Raw genomic sequence first — 20,925 nt, 5'->3', positions numbered from 1 at the left:
GATTGGTCACGGAGATACTTAGAATATAGACATATTGTTGGATATCTCATATGTATCCTGTGTTGCATGAAATTTAATTTTCTGTTAACACTTTGAGGCATTTTATTTATTGAATTTAGTACCAAGGCTTTTTCAAATTTCTCTACTATTATTTTGGTCTGTTGAGAGAAAAATGAAGTGCCAATACTTGTTTTTACTCATCATTGGACTCTTTCTCAGCATACTTCCCTCCTTTGCTTCTTATGGTATGACCATCAAAATATGTTCTTTTTAATTATGTTTAGTTATTTTTATATGTTTGTAACTACTTTTTTATGATGCAGAGGAACCAATTTATGATCATTCTGCATATACTGAGGTAAAAATTTTCCTTTTATCCTGTTTTATGAACGATTATTATCGCGTTTTAAGTTACTTAATTTCAATTTTTTTAGTGTAAATCAGTGCCAGAAGACGCACTTTACAATGGTGGGATAATGAAGGATTATAGGACAAATGAAAATAAAGTCATTCGATCCGAAACTAATTCGTATAACTTTGTTCTCAACAATCTCTCTGGTGATACCATCTACAGCTTTTCCAGTTAAGTTGTTGCAGCTGAAATTCATCACTGAGGCATATATTTTTCGTTACAACTCTGATACGTGGCGTTACAAACTTGAAATGTAGTACTAGTAGTGTTGATCAATCGTCGTGTTTGTTGTTAGGTTGGATCAGGATACTTGATGCAGATTCAGCAGTGATGAAGGCGAGCTTGAAAACAGATGATGGAACAGTTAAGTGTGTAGGAAATGTGATTGCTAGGCCTGGTTGCTGGTCATTTTTAAAGGGTGGATTTGTGCTTGATTTGCCTTCCTCGTATGGTCTACTTTATCTCCAGGTATGTCTTATTAAGACGATAGCTTCAGGTATTGAGTTAATTTTTCTGCAATTGTTTGAGTAATTATAATAAATTTTGGTGCAGAGATCAGATGGAGAAAAGTTAAATATCTCGATTTCTGGTGTTTCGTTGCAGCCATTTACTTATCAACAATGGAAGAAAAACCAACAAGACGCTATCGATAAAGTAAACTCCTGAAACTCTATGGCTTTTAGCATCTTCAGTTTTATGGTAACACTGCATTTACTGACTAGTTCTGCCAAATTCAACTTCTAGGGAAGAAAATGCACCGCGATTATACACATTTCAGACGTGCAAGGAGAAAGAGTGCCTGGAGCTTCAATCATAATAGAGCAACTATCTAGAGATTTTCCATTTGGTTCTGCTATCACAAAGACAATTCTTGGAAATCCAGCATATCAGGTAATAAAATGCTGATCAAATAAGAGTTAACGCGCTGTTTGTTTATTACAAGCACTTTTTTGCTCGTTTCAACACTTCTAGCTAAACACTTTACTGCTTATTTACAAAACTAGTTCCAGTACTTAAAAAGTGTTGTTTACTACTAACGTACTTGTTACAGACATGGTTTAAAGAGAGATTCAATGCCGCAGTTTTTGAAGATGAACTGAAGTGGTATTCAACAGAAAATCAACAAGGAGTAGTGAACTATACAATACCTGATCAGATGCTGGAATTTGTCCGAAAGAACCAAATCATTACCAGAGGCCACAACATATTTTGGGAGGATCCGAGATACATTCCTTCATGGGTTCAAAACCTGACTGGTCCAGACCTTAAATCAGCTGTAACCTCCAGGATACAGAGTTTGATGAACAAATACAAGAATGAATTCATTCATTGGGATGTCGATAACGAGATGCTTCATTATGATTTCTATGAACGAAGACTTGGCATCAACACAAGTCTTGAGTTTTTTCAAACAGCACAACAGTTAGACCCCTTAGCCAAATTGTTTATGAATGACTATAATGTTGTAGAAACTTGCTATGACATGAATTCAACAGTTGATGCATACATTTCCAAGTTGAGAGATTTAAAACAAGGTGGAATATTCATGGATGGAATTGGCCTAGAAGGACATTTTACAGTACCAAATCCTCCACTCATCAGAGCAGTGTTAGACAAATTGGCTACACTTAAACTTCCTATATGGCTTACAGAAGTTGATATCAGCAAGAATCTTGATAAAGAAACTCAGGTCAGGGCACTTTACCTACTATAACAGTAAAATCGATTCAAATATCTTTTTTACTTTCTTAAACTACTTGTCAAATTAAAACCAGACAAACAAATTATTATTAAAGATTTGATGGTAATAGTTTTTTATGAATTTGATGACAGGCTAGATATCTAGAGATGGTTCTGAGAGAGGGATTTTCACATCCAGGTGTAAATGGAATCATGCTTTGGACAGGATTACATTCTAATGGATGTTACCAAATGTGTTTAACAGATAACGATTTTCATAACCTACCTGCTGGGGACATAGTTGATAATTTGCTGAAAGAATGGCAAACTGGTGTGGTGCACGGTGAAACTGATGAACATGGTTCATTTAGCTTTTCTGGTTTTTTAGGCGAGTACAAAATTAATGTCAATTTTGGAAACAGAACAACTAATTCAACATTCTCATTATACAGAGGAGATGACACCAGGCACTTGAATATTCATTTGTAATGATGTTACTCAGATGAGTAATGTTTGCACGCGCTTTAACTATTTCAATAGATGTATTAGATGTTTCTCGAGAATTTAATACTGTTAATATACGGGTATTCTTTAAGTACTAGAGGATACAAATTTAGGCAGACAAAAGTAACAAAAGCCATGCTTGTGATTTCCGCAAAGTCAGTTTTATCGTCCAGTGCTGGCCCAGCCAATTTTCTCAATCTTCTACATTTCACATTATAATACTCAATTTTTCAACATATTTAATAATTTCTAGAGCCCCAAATCAAAGGTAAAGTTAAACTCACCAACCTCAATATCAAGGTACATTATGCAACTTAATAATTGCAAATCTCACCAACAAAATCATGGAATAATGAAAAGGGGCTAGGGGATAAAGAATATTGCATTACAATATATATACACATTTTAAAGAGAAAAAAAAAGGAAAAATATGGCCAATTACAACAAGAAGAGAAAAAGAAAGATTCATAGCTAAAAAAGAAGCTTAATTTATAGAAAGTGGTGGCTTACAATCTGGAGGAATCTATCAGCTTTACTAGACAAAAGGCAAGAAAAAAAAATCACCACTCCCCATTACAACTACAAGAAAATTAATGAAACCAAAGTTGTAGCCAAAGCACTGCCTGCTAAATTCAATGGAGAAAATGCCCTACTTGATTCTCCCATAGCCAGTCCAGCTAAATAGGATCCATCTGCTAGCATAGCTTGTGAACCGGATCCAGGCTGTGTTTCGGTTCCTGACCTGTATTCTGACCCTGACCCATATCCTGTTCCTGCACCGAACTCAAACCCGGTGCCTGATCCGGTTCCCATTTGACCCGAACTTGACTCGATTCCTCCTGTTGCAGGGTCCACAACTCCTGTACCAGTAGCACCATATGACCCATCACCATTGGGTGTTGTATCTTTTGTAGATTTTTGACTGCAATATTAGCTAAATGTCAAAATCATTGTAGTAGTAATTAACTACAACCCATACAAATACAATCATTCACTCACTCACTGCAACCTGTTGTCAGATACCCCGTGACCAAAAACATTGCATGTGTTATGCACTAATGGAGTATCAAAAATGAAATATATCTACTGAATATCTCAACTTTAACTTCTATTATATACTTAAGAGACCTTAATTTAGCTAAATTTGGACATTGGTTCGAAATAATCGTCTTTTATACTTCAAGTTGGATGTCACTTAAATTGAAACGAAAGGAATATTTACCTTGGGGTGGAGGGGCAAAATGTGATGGTATAATCTGCACCACTGCAAGTGAAAGTACTGGTAGGATCATCATAAGCGTAGCTGTATGATCTTGGACAAGCAGATTTGAACATCTGTGAGTACATTGACGGTTTACAAGTGGACGGTGTATTGTACGCGCCGCTGCAGCAATACTCCGGCTTGTTAAACGCCTCACACGCGCTTCTACATGCCTCTCCACCGCCACTCCTCAGCTCCGACGGGCAGATTTGATTCAGATCCGTTACGCAACCCGTTGTCGCACACATACCCGACCCGCCCGACGCTTCTACCACCATAGGTAAATTGTACCCGTCCACCAAACTCACGTCATAGAAATCCTGCCCACCAGTACCCAACGTAAACTCCGCTAGAGTAGCAGGCGGAGCAGCTCCGGCACCGTTACATTCTACCTCACCGGAGCCGCAATCCCCTGTTCCGCAAGAACCCGACCCGGATCCCTCAAACGTACAACTGGTTCGTCCCCAAAACCTACCGGACCAACCAGTGGGTGCAGTGAATACACGTGAAGACTCTTGAGGAAGCTCAAATCCAGTACTTTGCAGAGTTGGACTACCTGCATTTGCTAGAATCCCTGGCCATACTGTGTACTCACATTTGTTCACAAATGTAAATGTAGCCCCTAAAACACCTGAAAAGAAAAAACAATCGCATTTGTATATATTATAGTCTTAATAACAGAAAATGCTATTCATATGACATAAGAATGAGTTTTGTTTTTCACCTCTGGATAAAATGAGGAGAGCAAAACAGAAACTAAGAATGAAATGTGAAGGGGAAGAATATGAAAAATCCATATGGGTATTTGCTAATTTCCTTTAGCTGTTGAATACTAGTAATGTTCAACAACAACAAAAATAAAAACAGAGTGATAGATAGGAGGAAGAAGACAATGGAGTGGGGTTAATGTAGGGCTTTTTCTTGCTGATTCTGCTTCTGTTGCAGGGGATAGTGATAAGGTAATGTAAAATTAGAAGAAAAAAAATGAGAAATGGGAATCAGGTTTTGGCTATGTAGGGTTTTTTCAATGCTTAGAAAATAACAAAAATGAATTTTTTTGTAAGGAAAAGGAAAAAGAAATGGGTGATGCAAGAATTAGCAATGTCAGTTGTAAGATAGAAAATTCATTTTGTAATAATGCTTTTGTGGGACAATAATAATATTGTAAACTATTTTTTAATGCAATATGTGATAAGGTGGATTTAATAAATGCTAGTAATAGTTGTATGGTATAGTTAACAGCAACGTTGGGACCAGATGTTTATCACCCGGCGAAATATATGGATTTGGGCTTACTTTAATCATCAATTCTCTAAGAGAGAGTTTCTAACGGTAGAAATAGAGAAAGAAAATAAATTTCGAGAAATAACATAAACATTGTTAACTCTTATTTCTATATAAAAGATTAATTTATGAACTTTGCCTAGTTTATCAAAGTATGGATTTATTAGTAAAAAGATAATCTAATAGTTGAAAATTATAATGATGGTAAATAGAGTTATTTAATGTTTATATTTATGTTAATGAAAAATAGTACAAGTGACGTAAAATTCATGTGAATTGTTAATAAAATTTATATCTTGAAAGTTCCAACAAGAGGTCAAATTTTACATCAACCTCTTTTTGTTTTGGATGTGCTTAATTTGCTTTAATTAGTATGGAGTAAATGCTGAAAAAATTATTTCTTAATATTGTTTAGAATAAAAAGAGATACAGATAGCGTAAGCTTTATGGCTTAAAGATATGAGAGCACATGTTTTGAGTTTTGTATCTCATAAAAGGAATTTAGCTTCCTTTTCTCAACCTAAAAAATATATCCAAAAACCTCGAATAAGCTATTATTTAATTGTAAATTATTTTTAACTATAGTTAGCTTTGAGTAAAATGTAAATGTTTGATTATGAAATTAGCTCATATTTTAAAATGTTTTTAAGTTTTAGTTTATGAGAGTTCTACACATAAAATTTCAAATCTTTTCAAGTAAAATGCATTTTAAAATACAGCTTCATATTTCAAAAAGCAAAATTTTTCAATTTAAATTTTTAAATTTTATCTTTAAAATTTATGATTAATCGAAAGTTAAATACGTATGTTTTCGTAAATTTAAGAAGAAAAACCAACATAAAATGGATGTGTTAGGTGTAATTATTTAATATTCCACGTTGGTATTCCATTAGTTATTTCTTCAAATTGCTTTCACTCGTCTATTTTAGATTTTATAAATTGGTCGTCTCTTTTGAATAAAAAATAATAATTGATGTATAATTTTTTTATAATATTTATATTAATTGATATTTATTATTTCTTTTTTAAAAAAATAAATTTAAAAATACACAAAAATACTATTTAAATATTTCAATACGTTAAACTGATTACAAAAATAGAATTTATATTAAAAAATTAAATTTATTTTAAAAATGACTAACGAAAGATGAAAATAATTGGAATTAGTGTCGATTTACGTTATATAACCACACTTCATATATTCTAATTTTTTAATAGAAAAGAATTAAAATTATTAACTTTGTTTTATTGATTAATTTTATTTTATTTATTTTTGTCGTTAATAAATTTAATAAATATATTTTTTTTTGAATGAAAAAATTCAAATCAATTAAAACTATTCAATTTTATTTAGCTTACTCAATTTTAATTCAATCTAATCCGCTTAATAAAATAATTCATTTTTTATCCAAATCAACTTCGTTCACCATCATCAACAAAGCTACCGTTCTGTTCGAGATCTCCTTCAACACCACCGCCGAAAGTACCACTTCTCTCACTACTCTACCTTATCCAAGTCAGAATCCCTATCCAAAGTCAATAATTTGCATCCTAAGACCAAATCCAATCAAAATTGTAATTTTATTGGATTTCCAACAAAAGCAAGTAAATTTTCTTGCATTACATTCATACATTTTATTTTTTCACTTGACTTTTTTTTTTCCATAAAGCCCAAATTCGCGCTTTGCACTTGATGCTCCAACAACCTTTGGAGCTTTTTTTCTTCCTTGTTTTTCCACTTTTAACTGCTCAGACAAGAAGAATTTAAATCTTTCAAAGCCATTGCATACAACACTAAACATTGTTGGATATAAAAAATTTGCGCTGAGACACAAAAACACAGGACAAGTTTAGCTGCTCCTCTTTGGTCCCTTTTGTCACAAACTCCAAGTCAGGGGTAAGTAAAGCAAGATTGAAGTCCTTAGGAATGGCATTTGCTGGGACTCGGCGGTGGTGGTGAATGTAATGAAGTCCTCGGTTATGTTAACTTTTGGGAAATTCAATAAAATTACAAAAGTTAACATAATCAAAATTGTAAGTTTATTGGGACTCGGCCGTGGTGGTGAAAGGAGATTTCGGAGAGGGTGATGGTTTTGATGGTGGAAAAAAAGTTTCTTTGGGTAAAATATTTATTAAGTGAGTCGGATAGGGTTAAAATTGGGTCATTGAAATAAAATTAGGTAATTTTAATTGATTTGTAACTTCTGATTCAAGGAGGAATATATTTGTTAAATTTATTAACTATACGAATAAATATAACTTGCTTTTAACAATAGATATAAAATCAATCAATAAAATAAAGTTGAGGAATAATTTTAACCCTTTTCTCATTTTTTAATCAAGCATTTAGTTGCTGTTCCAAAATTTATATAACAAATAAAAAATTCACCTAAAGAATAATTTTTCTTAATTACTAATGTCGCATTAGTTAACTCGATACTTAACCCATTCGTACATGACTTTTCTTAAAGTTTTTGTTTCTAAGTCAAACTTTAGTAACTTTTAATTTAAAAAATGAAAAGCAGTATCTATTTTTTATTTTTAACTATTTATTTGTGTTATTTGTATTTATTTAAAGTTATTTAAATTTCGTTAAATATTTTCAAAAATTAAAAATAACTTAAAAATAGATTTAATTAATTTTAAAGTGAATTCTAAGAAGGTATGAATCTTTATTTGGTTTTTAATAAGGTGGATTAACATCATGGCATATATAAAGGATTAAATGGATATAGCATTCATATATACAAAGTTACATAATTAATACATAAACATGATCTGATCCATAATTTGGTTGGATAATTATGTTAATCAATTTTAAATGTGCATAAGTAGATATTTAAATTTGTATAAAATCAAACAAGTAGACAAATGAATCCTATATGACATAATATATGTTGGATGCCACATATATTATGTCTATGTGTTCAAATTTTTACAAATTTAAATGTCTACTTGTGCACACTCAAAATTAAAAATCATAACTGTCAACTAACGCTAAGTTAAAATTTTGAGTTATTATTTAATCCTTTCTAATTTTTTATCTTAAACTTATTTTTATTTACAGGTGTCTAATGAAATAAATTTTTTTTATAGTATGACTATATATAATACATCAACTATAAAATATTTTAACAAAATATTGCTCATTTCAATTCATGTTATATATGTATTATAAATTTTTAAGATGAATTGAATTAAGGGTATCCAATAGAAAGGTTTATAAGCTATTCAAACATGAATCAGGTAAGTGAATTATGATTTTATGAGCTAATTTTATTGTATTTATGTCTTTAATTTTGTAGGTCTGGGGTAGGCTTAATCCAATAAAGTGTGAGTAAGTGGCCTTGGATTCCATGACTCAAAGTGTCTCGTCTTTTGATGATTCTCCAATATCATATGCTGCAAAACTTTGACTATTCGTTGGCCAAATGCAATTAATTACTTACGTCCAAAATTTTCATTATGGGACTGTTCTTCTATTAAATACTTATATGACACTTCTCAATACTTTGGATGTATACAAAATACATATAGTTAATTCATGACCTCAAAGAGAGTTTAATGAAGTCCAGGAGTCCATGACCATTTAATGGGTCATTTAAGTAGTAATAAGATAAATAGTTGTTAAATTTTATCTATTTATGTAACTGGCTCGTAAGCATTTTATCATCATAACTAAATAAAAAGATATGTTTTAAAGAGGATTTTTAAGGGTAATCTCATTGATGATATTGAATGGGATCAGCTTTCAAAGATGAATGAGTAAAAATTATCTTTCGATTCAAATTAGAGAAATGTAATGTTTTAGGCTCCAACGTTCAGTTGATGAACATGAACTAGCCCCCACAATGCCAGATTATAAAGACCCAATATGTAGATATAGCAAATTATGTCAAATTTCACTTTAGAAGGACGAAAGTAAAAAAACTTTGATTAACTGAATGACTTTTTAGTAGAGCAACTTGCTGTTTTTTCTATGCTTTTATGAGGTGTTTTTCTTCAAAAGCAACCTGGTTTTTCTCTTCACTTTTAGACAAGATTTAACCTTTTAAGAAAAAAAAATCGTCCTTGATCATTTTCTTTAAAATAATTATAAAGAGGGTAGAGGTCAAAGTAAGGAACAAAGATAATTAAGTCCGCATTTTGCTCATGCAAAACTAGTGAAAGCACATCCTCAGCCACTAAACGAGGTATTTTTATTATATATAAATAGTCATAATTTAAATAAATAAAAAGAATCGTGTATAATTAAGAGTGAAACTCTCTCACATAATTGAACTCAAATCTATTAGATTGAAAGATCTTTTGAAGACACCTGTTTATCATAATAAAAGAATGATAAAATTATTTAGTAACGATATTCTTAGTGTATATGTTTGGTTCATTTGAACTGATAAAAGAAAACATACGGGTCAATTACAACATAATGTGTTTGATCAAAACTTAATGCAAATTTGTAATGGGGTAGCTAAGTTTGAAACTTCTTATTACCATATAGAAAATTTTATGATATATAGAGATTAAAAATCACTTTTTACTTAAATATTTATTAGATATCTGTTTGTAATTCTTATTTCAACTACTTGTTGGATTATCATGTATTTTAATTTTATGTGTACTGTTTTCTTTATTTTAGTTTATTTCTGAAAAATGTCACTTTTTATATTTTAATATCCTGCATAACATGTTTGAGACTACAATATGAAAGATTATTTCGATACAATAATACACATATATTTAGTGTAAGATTACATAACTTGAAAATCTCCATTTTTATTTAAATTTCTTATCCAATCAAACTTTTTTTCAAATAACACTTTATGAGAAAAAATAATTTCACAATATATCCTAAAAATATAGTACTAATGTGGATATTGTGAATTTAGAAGAGGAAAAAGCAAAGCAGAAGGGCTGGTACAAAAGTAAGATATGTTTGATCAACACTTTGGCAGACAAAGCTTTACCTCTTTTCCTCCTTTTTCTCATTTCACTTGTTCTACTTCTCTACTAAAATAATAACACCTTTATTGGACTACTGCAAACCAAAGTTGAAATATTCCTATCTTATTTCTCCAAGAATGTAATATGTAGACAGTCTCTTTATATGGTTTTGAAAGATACTCTGAGCTACCTAATTCAATCAGTTCTTTTACTTGGCCAGTAAACCAGCCATCACTATACAGAAAGGGAGGCCTAAATCAGTTTGTGACCTAATTATAAACTTGTTCATACTTTTGAATTGATTATCGATATGTTTCCAATATTAATATTAACCAGATGGCCCCAAAAAGACACCTCAGAGTAAATATTTACATTTGTTTGTATCATGGGAAGTGGGTAATCAATTTGAATTCCTCTTCAAAGAGGTACACCAATTGTTGCATTTGGTCATGAAGCTGGACTTATTCCCCATTATATTTATGGTGAAAATGCTTTTTCTCATTACATGCACATAAGATCTGCTCCGGCCTTGAGTGCCCAATGATGGTAAATACTATTTTAAACAAATCATACACCAAAGTACAATTTCTATTCTAGGCAGTTAGCTCAAATATCCTTATATGTACCTTCAACAAGTTTCAAAATATTTTGAATTCTCCACCACATCATCACTATCTCAAGAAAAGACGACTCTACACTATGGACCCTTCCAAGCACCAAAAGCGACGGAGAGCAAAATGTAGACTGAAAATGAACAAATATCAATCTTATAAGAAACTACACGCTCCTATAAACAATTATTGTCATTTGTTATGGACGAGATCTGCACACGTGATTTTAAATGAGATATAGTCGGCATTGGGTTTCTTAACAGTCCAAAGCTTTAACTTCTTTTGTAAATTAGCCTGAAAGGTTCCCAGCAAGGTCAGTCACAATGTTCTCTGAGTACAAGCAAGTGCAGTTATAGGCATGGTTGACACCATAATGTGCAGTAAATATGGACGGATGGATGTCTAACCGCGCTTCAGTGACGCCTTCCTATGTACATCATGGTTTTGTTAACCAGTGGCAATTCAGCTGAATCCTTCCTTGCTCCTAACACTTTCTGGCTGCATAGTTTTTTATTCAAACAGCATTAAAATGTGAGTTTAATAGTTAGTTTTCTAATCTATTTTTAAATAGCAAAACAACAAAGATTGTGATTTTATCATATTGGTTTGTCAGAGCAGACATAAAATCAGCAAATAACTTTTCCATTTTCCTCAGAATTATCAAGCAACTAAGTAGAGTTCCCATAAGTTCCATTTGAATGTCATGATTCTCACACATATCTTATAACAATGAAGTAGAAATAGCTTTTTTCATAGGTATAGCTTTGACTATTCTTTCCAAATATGTCTCTAAATACTTCTATACATGTGAACTTGTGTTGTCTTTTCTGTAGTTGCTAAAACAACAACATACCCAGTGTGATCTCACTAGTAGGGTCAAAGGAGGGTGGTGTGCGCATAGTCTTACCCTATCTTGTGAGGGTAGAGAGTGTACTTTCTAAAACATTAGATTTGGGAACTGATGTTCAATATCAAAATGGAAGGTAGTGTCATGATTCTCACACTGATACTCGGCCATTCATTCTGAGACGGTGGAAGTAAGTTTTTTCTTATAATTGAACAAAATACATGAGTAAGACATTCACTTCAGAGGGCAGAAGAAGTCAGGTTAAGATGAACTTCTCAACAAAATAATCATAGTTAGAATAGCAAGAGTTGGATGAAACAGACTTTTAGTACTTTTTACTACGCTACAAAACTTTATTCTTACTTAAGTGGAGAACAGTTAGTTATACAGACAACTAAAAACACACAGGAGTTGCCAGTTTGAACGTTTCCACAAATACCAAGGAAATCCTTTTCTTTTTTCCGCAAGGGCATCTTATTTAAAAATAATATATGTAAGTGTCGATGTAAACATTGCATCATAAGTAAACTACACCTCCTAACACCTAGAGGAAGAGTGTTAAACCACACATATCTCCATCACTGACCTAGTTGTTAGAGAGGACTGGTTGGCAGTCAACTACAAGCAAGGTAAAATATTATAGAGCTCGCATCAGGACAATGACAAACGGTTTTATCAAACCATAGAAGAGGTTATTAAAAGAAAATGAGACCAGTGACTGCTTCAATGGTGGGAAGCTGGGAGATGAAGTAGGCAACCCCTGCAAACTCGTAGCATGTAGGTGCAAGTTGAAGAGATAAAACTTGTTTTAAATTGAAATTTGAAACTGCTTTTCTAAAATTTCATGATGATACATGGCCAAACGCCCAGTAATACTCCTCTACTTTTGCTTCCACTCCTCCAACCGCTTATATCAAGTGTATACTACATAAATGCATAGCCTCCAATTTTGGAGGAGATGTTGGCAGTTCTTTATTCAACACTCCCACTGTATCAATTTATGCAGAGATAAAAAAGGAAATCGTTTAAATCTTGTGGTCTTAATATGTCATACATTTATGTGGCTATAAAGGATTCTCGTTACGGGTAAAATGAGAAGGTTAAACATTCAAATTTTCCTACTGGTATGTCAAAACAAACCAAGTTTATATTATGCTCAGAACTACTTTCCATCTCTTATTCCCACATTCCCATATCAAATGCTTCTTTATTATGAATATAGAGCCCACTCCATCCCCATAAATACTGATCAGTACTTGTCAATAGAAATTTCATCTGAATGTCCATTATCCAGATCATGTCAATCAATTTCACTATGCCTCAATCTAAATTAGTTGAAGTCAACTACATAAATTATCTACACCTGTTCCATTTTATTCAGGTCTACAAATGGAACTCGTTACTCATTTAAACACCACATTGAGGCGGATTTAGTGCATTCTTAGGCTTTTCATCATAATTTGACTATTATTTCCTCAGTCTCATTTTATATGACAATGTTTGACTGAACATATTAGTTGGCACATACTTAAATATGCCATGACTCCTTGACATTACTACTAAGGGCGAATTTATAAGTAAAATGTGGGACACATGAATGTGTGATCACTAAAACTTGGTGTTTTGTGTATATATTTTCTAAAATTGATATACTAAACTGGAATCAATGCTACAGGAAAACTAAATAGTGGACTTGGTTTAATGTTGAGCTAATTACCTATAGGACTAGGGATTTTTTCCTTCTGGTAACAGCCAGAAGATAGAAAGACCAGTGCCTGGCCTGCTACTGCTTCAGATAAATAATACGACGTTACCACTCTCCTTCCTGCTTGCCATTTCCTCTTTAAAGCTTCTTATTCTTAAACCCCAGGATGTGATTGACCTATTCTATTTTAACTTTAGCTACTCAAAAACTTAAATGATAGATGTTTTTCCCCGTCTTTCCAAACCAATTTACCTATTTGAGATGTCTCATTCTAAAGATCCTATATTCGCCACTAGATATAATTAGATCACATACATAATAACAGTAAAACTCTTCAAATAACTAAGAAAAAAAAGCAAAAATCAGTAAATAGGAAGGGTGTAAATGTAATTCACCTGGTATAAGGAGGAGGGCAAAATATGATCAAGTAATCAGCAGAGGCACAAGTGAAGGTACTAGTTTTATCATCATAAGCATAACTATAAGAGCGTGGGCACGCGTGCTTGAAAAAGAGCGAGTAGCTCGAAGGGTGACACGTGTCAGGCGTATTATACGCTTCACTACAACAATAAATCGGATCATTAAACGCCAAACACGCGCTCTTACATCCAACACTTTCACCCCCACTCGCAACCCTCAAATCTCTCGGACACGCGCCGTTCAAATCAACTAAACATCCCGTCGCACTGCATCCCCCTGTACCTCCTTTAGCAACTATGAGCATCGGAAGGTTGTACCCATCCACAAGGCTGACGTCATAGAAATCCAAGCCCTGATCTCCGTTTAGAGTAAACTCCGCTAAACTCGCCGGCGGTATTGCACCCGCTCCGGCGCATTCCACTTTCCCGGACCCGCAGTCTCCGGTGATGCAGGTGAATTTACCAGTGGAGGGTTCGTTGGAGCAGAGGGTCCGACCCCAAACCCGACCCGACCAAGCTCTGGGCATTTTCAGAGTCTTGGATTTGCCACTTTTAAGAACGAACCCGGTTGGATTAACAGGTGCTCTGTCAGCTCCGGTTAGTATTCCTGGCCATACTGTGTGGCGGCACCTATTTACTATCTTGAAAGTTGTTGACTGCACCTCTGTAAGTAAAACAAAATTAAACTTTTAAAATCAAGTTTTAAAAATGAAGATTTGAAGAGAAATTAAGTGATTGATTACCTGAGAAGAGAGAGAAAGTGATGAGAAGAAGGGAGAGAAAGATAAGAAGACGATCCATTGATGATGAATAGTGGTTAAAGTGAGTGATTGATTTTCAGGTTTCAAAGTTGTTAACTTTTTCTTTTTCATTTTAATTGGGTTATTGAGGTCCAGAAGAATAAAACAAAAGGAAAAAAGTTGATTAAGATAAGAAACAGCGCCAAATAAAATAGAGAGAGAGGGGGCAAATCAAAGTAAAGTGACTGTGAAGAGAAGAAATTTTAACAGATCTACTTTTTGGATAGTAGTGCTTTTTGTTTTTAATGTAATATTTTTCTTTAAAAAAATATTTTATACATAAAAAGCTGATTTTTTATTATTATTAGATTGGTAATTTTCATTTTTTATATTATGTATATAGAAAACTACATGAAGTATATAGAACAAAAATTACTTTTCATTTGTATGTATAAAATTTTGGGCATATTAATGAAAGTTTTAGTTTAGTCACTACAATGAAGTATATAATTTCATCCAGCAAGTTATAAAGGCTTACAAGATATAATTCGGCATTCTGCATGATTCGAAAGTTTTGAGTCGAATTATTATCATTTCACTCATGATGACACTTGTTTAAAATGAGTAAGGTCGATGTATATTTAAAATTACATTCAATACGTTATTATTTTACTTGTGATACATATTCATTACTTTATCATTATTAACGTCTATTTCATACTCCATATAAAATTCTTGAGTTCTTCCTGTTTAAATTTTTAGAACTTCATCGCTGTAGGAAATTCAAACTTTAGCACATTTTTTATCTTAGATATTGTGTTTATTTAAAAATGATTATTTTCCAATTACATTTAAAAGAAGAGCTTAACTTTGATTAACCTAATATTTACTCATCTTTTTATATTGGATTTTTGAGTCCGTCATTGTTTTGCTTTGAGAAAAAATAAATTTTAAATTTAGCAAACATAAAAATCATATTTATATGTTAATAGTAAGTATAATTGTGCTCCATAACAAACTTTACATTTGTTATCACTATTAATCTATATATTTAGGTATACATATATAAAAAATACGTATTTGAGTCTATTTGTATATTTTGATATACAAATGGCTCTTGCATTGTATATTTCGGTATACAAATGGATTTTACATTTGTATATTTCGATATGCAAATGGGTCCTGCATTTGTATATTTTGGTTTATAAATAGGTCTTGCATTTGTATATTTTGGTATAGAAATAGGTCTTGCATTTGTATATTTTGATATAGAAATGGAATGCTCAAAAACATGAAATGTTTACTATAAATTACAAATAAATAAAACTAAAGCTATAACATTTAATTTGAATGAATAGTTTACTATTTAATATAATTTTCAAAAAAAAAATGACCTTATATTTCTCCTGTCTCCCCTTCTACGATCAGCCCAAAATGTCTCGAGTATTAAATGGGCCTAGGCCCTATAGCCCATCAAAAGGGAAAGTCCCTTTGGGGCTTAATCCAGCTCATGAGCCCCTAGCTTCTCTAAGAGGCTTAAGTCTAGCTACTTCCCACAGGAGCAATGCAAAATTATATCTAGTGGTTCATATATATTATGTGAAAAATTAAAATAGATTTTTTGGAGCTATAACAAATATCTTAGATATTTAGTGGAATTTTGTAAATTTCGGTAGAGTAAATATTTTTGATATTTATATTAAAAAAGAATCTAAATGTTCTAGATAATTAGATATTTATAGTAAAGTATAGAATAATCTAGATTCTGGTTAGATAGTTAGAAGCTAGATTTTTCTTGTAGATCTATCTAGAATAACTTTTAAAAGCATCTCTACACAAGCATAAATAGGGATGACCATAGTCATTTGTGAGCAACTTAAGAACAACTCAAATCAAATAGTCTTCTTCTATAGCAAAGTTGTTTTATCCAAAATATTCTCTCTCATCTAGTTTCATCTTCCGATCTTACTTAAAGATCTTGGGCTAGCAGAAGTCTTCCTGAATTATACAGGTGTATCATAACTCATAGCGTGATCATAGTATTAGATATGTGAAACTCAGTAGCATAACTCTGCTAGTGACCCTCTATGAGATAGCTAAACTCTCAGATTCACCCTGCAACCTATAGACATTAGAATTCATTTACAAATTTTTAAAATGCTTGTTTTATAAAATGTTTTAATGATTAACAAGTAAGTACATATAGCCAAATATAATACGTAGTATTACCTACTCCTACTTTTATAGATATAATGTACTTTTTCAATCATTAATGTAGTTCATTTGGCTATTGTTCATTAGTTGTTTGTCATACTAAAAAAGTGCATTATTCATGAGAGGCCCATGCAGTTTGGTAATTCAACAAATAAGGATAAAGATTGACCCCCATTACAAGGATATAATCATTTCAAAACACTAATTAACGGCATTGTAATGCACTTTTGTGCCAAATCTAAGTCTCTAGAAGTGTATTAATGGACCTTTTGTTATGTATCATTGTGCTTACTAACGAATGCTTAAAAGGCATAATTTTGAAACAACTGTTGATCATCATATACATTGGCCCTAGCGTGCATAAATACCTATTTTCTTGTACTCAATCATAAGTTGTCTAATCCATTAATTGAAAAATGAGCCCACATAGATTGGCATAACTGATTTTGTCTCTCCTTATTAAAGGTCAACTTAGGTTATCATATTTGTCTGTCAACTTAGATCTTCACAAGCTTTTTCAAGATACAAAATGTATCTAACAATCGTAGTATATATTAAGACACAAAATACAAATATACAATTTTGAGTTAGGATTAAAGAAACATAATGTTTCACTTCATGATTCAATGGCTAGCTAGCGGCAATAACTATTGGTTAATCCTGAGACCAAACTTATATAACTACTGGCAGATTTTGAATTTGATGTTTTCCAATACATACAGATAAAAGTTGTTGAATTCATGTGAATTCAATGCTTGAATGCTAGATTACCTTTGTATACAACTGCTAGTTATAATGTTCTCTTAATGCCTATGTCGGAAAAATTATAAGGGTGGATGATAGGTTGTGATGTCAAAACTACTAACAACATAGTTAAGGAAACATAATATACTATGAGTTTGGCTTCTACGTACAAATGACGTGCATTCATCACATGACATTAGTTAATTAATCTTGCTTACACCACAATTACTCAAATTAGTATAAACTTTTGTATTTTTTTTTTGCTCGTCAATCAGTATACATACACAAATGTTCGCCAAGTTTTCAAATATAACTAAGAGGAGCAGTAAGATGAAGTATAGTGTAAAATTGTTGTGCTAGAAATTAAGACAAAAGAGAATGAACAATTTAGCAGTCAAAGGAAGGAAAGTAGTACAAAATTAGTCAGAGAATGTTTTTGGTCCCATGAATATTATATATGTCATATCATGTCTGTAAAGCGTGACAAAAATAAAATTATCACTCTTTTATCCAACAACTAACATCAATATGTTAGCACTTCATCACTTTTATATATTTACTCATACTAATTATTCCAATCCCAGTTTCATTGACCTAAATTCAGTATTTGTCACTATAACAATAATTTGCTTATGTCAAATTAATTTTACTCTACCAGCTAGGAAAGTGAAGTCATAACATTTTTCTATATATCGATGGAATCTATAGCCAGCTAGCATAGAGTTAAAGGGTTCATCCAAACCCCCTTTGATGCAAAATCTTATTTATACATGGTTAACATTATATTTTTTTATGTATATATATATATAGTAGATGTCGAACCCTCTTCGATTAATTCGTAGTTTACTTCTTCAGATTTTGAACCCCTTACTAAAAATCCAAGATTCGTCACTGGTCACAAAGGTTACGATGAATAAATTTGTGTGATTTCACAATTATCATGTGGTTAAGTTCAACTATTAGAAACGTGACAAAACTGTGTATTTGTTAATTTGCTATTACAGTAAGTAAAGTTCAATTACTTTAATCAGTGTTATATGGTGAATAAAGTTGTGATATTAACTTGATCTGAACAACTTTTACCCATGTCTAGAACCGTTGGAATATAGACAATCAATTAATTAAATTGTGATATGTTGTAGAAAGAACTGTTAAAACAAAGAAAAACCATAAATCTCGAAAACTAGTATTTATAATTGAAATACATCATAAAAATTATATATATATTTAAAAGAAACCTGACCTCATGATGTTTTAACATCATCACATTGCAAATTATCAATGATAACTCTAGGTGACACATTCAAATTCGAAAAAGACCTCTGTAAAAAGCAGAAGACACATATAATTAAAGGTTCTTGGCCCTTGGGGTCTGAATAGTATAAAAAAAATAACATCTTTGCCTTTTATAATAAAAGTAAAAAATAAAAATGCTGGTTAAATATATATGAATTTAAAGAACTTTTTCTTTTGTGAATTTTCTTTTTGTCTTGCACTAGCAATCAGTATGCTCTATTTAGTCCCCCTAACTTTTCTGAGGGAATGGTGAATTTTGCTTACATTTTAACACTTTTTGCTGTTCCATTTTTATGATAAAAGCATTTGTCCTTTTATTCTTTCTTCTTGTCTTGGTTTTTGAGGCTTTTGTGTTTGCCTTTCATTTTCTTGGTTCCTGACTAACTGTTTAGTACATTTGATTAAATTTAAGTTAATTCATTGCGTAATTCATTGGTACAAATTCAGAAGCATGTTTAGCAAAAAATAAGAAATTAGTATAACATATGAATAAATTGATGGAAAAAGGAGATGGGAGGAATTTACAAGATAAAGCGCAGTTTCAAAGGCACATGATCTTACAGTTTTCAAAGAATAAGTTTGTCCTTATGTCTCTAAAATGTGTGAAGACTATAGTGTTAAGAAAACGTAGGTTTTTTAATGGGCAATTGGTACATAAAATATGTAATCGTATTTGCAAAAAAATAGTATAAGAGAAGTTCAAGAAAAAAATTTATTAAAAATTAGCTCTTGATGTGAAAATTAGCATATAGAAATATAACAATTCATTTTCTTAACTAATTGAGATACTTAGCAGCTTCTTGCACAAAATTGAACATCTAAAATATGAATAACACAACATGAAAGTTCCATCAAAGAAACATTTTTATTGAAATACTGAAAGATGGTCAAGTAAATTGCGACAAATGAAGTAGTAACTTACTCTCTCCGTCCACAATTGTTTTTAGGATAAGGTCATGCATTTTCTTCACGAAAAAATTTAATATAAATTGTAATTTGATTAATATAATCATATTATAGCAAGAATATTGAAGGTTTATATAATTTTTCAATTGAACAAAATGGAGTAATTATTAAGATAGAATTGACAAAACATAACTAATTGTTTTTTGATTATTTAAATTAATAATTAATCTTAAATATCTATATTTAGTATATCTATCAAATATTTATGAACGAAACAGTAAAAAATATGAATTTATATGCTATATTTCAAAATGTGTATTGTAATATAGAAGATGGTAAATTGGAAGAGGCAGTGGATTAAATGAAATTCTCGAGACAATAAAGTAATTTTCCTCCCAAAGCCATGTGATAAAAGCAGCTTTTTTCTCTTCTTCTTCTTGCTATAAAGCGACCACGCCCCTTTGCCGATAATCATACGGTCTATTTTGTTATAATTCTCTCGTTTTCAAACCTTTTCTTTTTTTTCGACGTTCAATATTCATATTAAATTTTGATGTATATAAATTTATATTGCATTGGATTCAGTCAGAAAAAGCACTCCAACTCAAGGGCAGAGCCACTTGATATAAGGAGGGTTCATTCGAATATCTTTCGATGAAAAATTATATTATTTATATATAATCAAAATAATATTTTATGTATATATAGTAAATGTCGAACTCCCTTTGATTACTCCGTGTATTTATTTCTGTAAATTTTGAACCCCCTTATTTAAAATTTTTGCTCCATCACTACTCTAATTATAGATTTTTCAAATTCAAAACTTTAAGTCGTACATTTAATCAAGAAAGGAGCAATCCATCCTCGGTAGGCTCGTTCTCTTTATTACTACTACTATTTTACTCGTTCTTCTACATGAACTTTGTGAACTACCTGGACATGAGTTGTTGTAATTCGATTAATAACGAATTGACGATATATTATCTACTTTGTCTTAGGTTGTGTACTTATCATTTCATGTGACATTTACTCTAAATAATCTGATTATTTGAAAGAAAAATAAAAATACAAAAAAAGGAAAGGAAGAATGATAAAATGATACATCTTTTGTCTTTGAAATAATTGTCACATTTAGATTTAAGGATCTAACTTAACTAGACTTTGGTGTTAAATTAGATAAAATTAATTTAATGTTTAGATATTATTTTTTTTACATGAAATATTATAAATTATATTTCCTCTCCGAATTATGTATTGGTCAAAATTCAAAGTTATTTGACTTATGACAAAAAAAAACCAAGAAAATTTGGAAAAGGTTATTACTCTTATTAGTCTAAGGTTTTATTTGTTTGCATTTA

At 31.5% G+C, this 20,925-nt stretch overlaps 3 protein-coding genes across 5 annotated transcripts; 1 reads left to right on the top strand and 2 right to left on the bottom strand.

Annotated features, from left to right (window-relative positions):
• LOC107014699 (endo-1,4-beta-xylanase 5) lies at positions 1 to 2,690 on the top strand. Of its 3 annotated transcripts, none has more exons than XM_015214741.2 (8): positions 1 to 245; positions 324 to 358; positions 435 to 582; positions 708 to 880; positions 1,016 to 1,066; positions 1,157 to 1,303; positions 1,464 to 2,102; positions 2,246 to 2,690. In XM_015214741.2, exons 1-8 carry the CDS (start codon positions 173 to 175, stop codon positions 2,579 to 2,581), a joined length of 1,602 nt encoding a protein of 533 aa, XP_015070227.1. In that variant the 5' UTR covers positions 1 to 172; the 3' UTR covers positions 2,582 to 2,690. The 3 variants fall into 3 exon arrangements, with proteins under 3 accessions (XP_015070227.1, XP_015070219.1, XP_015070235.1); XM_015214733.2 differs by having other exon boundaries at positions 7 to 245; positions 965 to 1,066; XM_015214749.2 differs by having other exon boundaries at positions 158 to 245; positions 445 to 582; positions 965 to 1,066.
• A 270-nt stretch (positions 2,691 to 2,960) lies between these two features.
• LOC107031843 (thaumatin-like protein 1) lies at positions 2,961 to 5,004 on the bottom strand. Its single transcript, XM_015233705.2, has 3 exons — positions 4,582 to 5,004; positions 3,819 to 4,488; positions 2,961 to 3,518 (listed from the first exon to the last, which is right to left on the bottom strand). Exons 1-3 carry the CDS (start codon positions 4,652 to 4,654, stop codon positions 3,176 to 3,178), a joined length of 1,086 nt encoding a protein of 361 aa, XP_015089191.1. The 5' UTR covers positions 4,655 to 5,004; the 3' UTR covers positions 2,961 to 3,175.
• A 5,610-nt stretch (positions 5,005 to 10,614) lies between these two features.
• On the bottom strand, positions 10,615 to 14,624 carry LOC107024334 (thaumatin-like protein 1b). Its single transcript, XM_015225329.2, has 3 exons — positions 14,411 to 14,624; positions 13,644 to 14,331; positions 10,615 to 11,194 (listed from the first exon to the last, which is right to left on the bottom strand). Exons 1-3 carry the CDS (start codon positions 14,466 to 14,468, stop codon positions 11,110 to 11,112), a joined length of 831 nt encoding a protein of 276 aa, XP_015080815.1. The 5' UTR covers positions 14,469 to 14,624; the 3' UTR covers positions 10,615 to 11,109.
• Positions 14,625 to 20,925: the final 6,301 nt, after the last annotated feature.

The sequence above is a fragment of the Solanum pennellii genome, chromosome 1 (genome assembly GCF_001406875.1).
Source record: "Solanum pennellii chromosome 1, SPENNV200".
Classification (NCBI taxonomy): Eukaryota; Viridiplantae; Streptophyta; class Magnoliopsida; order Solanales; family Solanaceae; genus Solanum; species Solanum pennellii.
This window is presented reverse-complemented; position numbering and strand designations above follow the sequence as displayed.

Bases quoted from the DNA above. Each gene is read 5' to 3' on its own strand.
- LOC107031843 (XM_015233705.2), bottom strand. From the start codon at position 4,654: ATGGATTTTTCATATTCTTCCCCTTCACATTTCATTCTTAGTTTCTGT. The intron at 4,489-4,581 runs GTGAAAAACAAA...TTTTCTTTTCAG, and splicing joins TCTCCTCATTTTATCCAGAG to GTGTTTTAGGGGCTACATTT. The intron at 3,519-3,818 runs GTAAATATTCCT...CTAATATTGCAG, and splicing joins TTTTGCCCCTCCACCCCAAG to TCAAAAATCTACAAAAGATA.
- LOC107014699 (XM_015214733.2), top strand. From the start codon at position 173: ATGAAGTGCCAATACTTGTTTTTACTCATCATTGGACTCTTTCTCAGC. The intron at 583-707 runs GTTAAGTTGTTG...GTTTGTTGTTAG, and splicing joins TACCATCTACAGCTTTTCCA to GTTGGATCAGGATACTTGAT. The intron at 1,304-1,463 runs GTAATAAAATGC...TACTTGTTACAG, and splicing joins TTGGAAATCCAGCATATCAG to ACATGGTTTAAAGAGAGATT.
- LOC107024334 (XM_015225329.2), bottom strand. From the start codon at position 14,468: ATGGATCGTCTTCTTATCTTTCTCTCCCTTCTTCTCATCACTTTCTCT. The intron at 14,332-14,410 runs GTAATCAATCAC...TTTTACTTACAG, and splicing joins CACTTTCTCTCTCTTCTCAG to AGGTGCAGTCAACAACTTTC. The intron at 11,195-13,643 runs GTGAATTACATT...AAAACTATGCAG, and splicing joins TGCCCTCCTCCTTATACCAG to CCAGAAAGTGTTAGGAGCAA.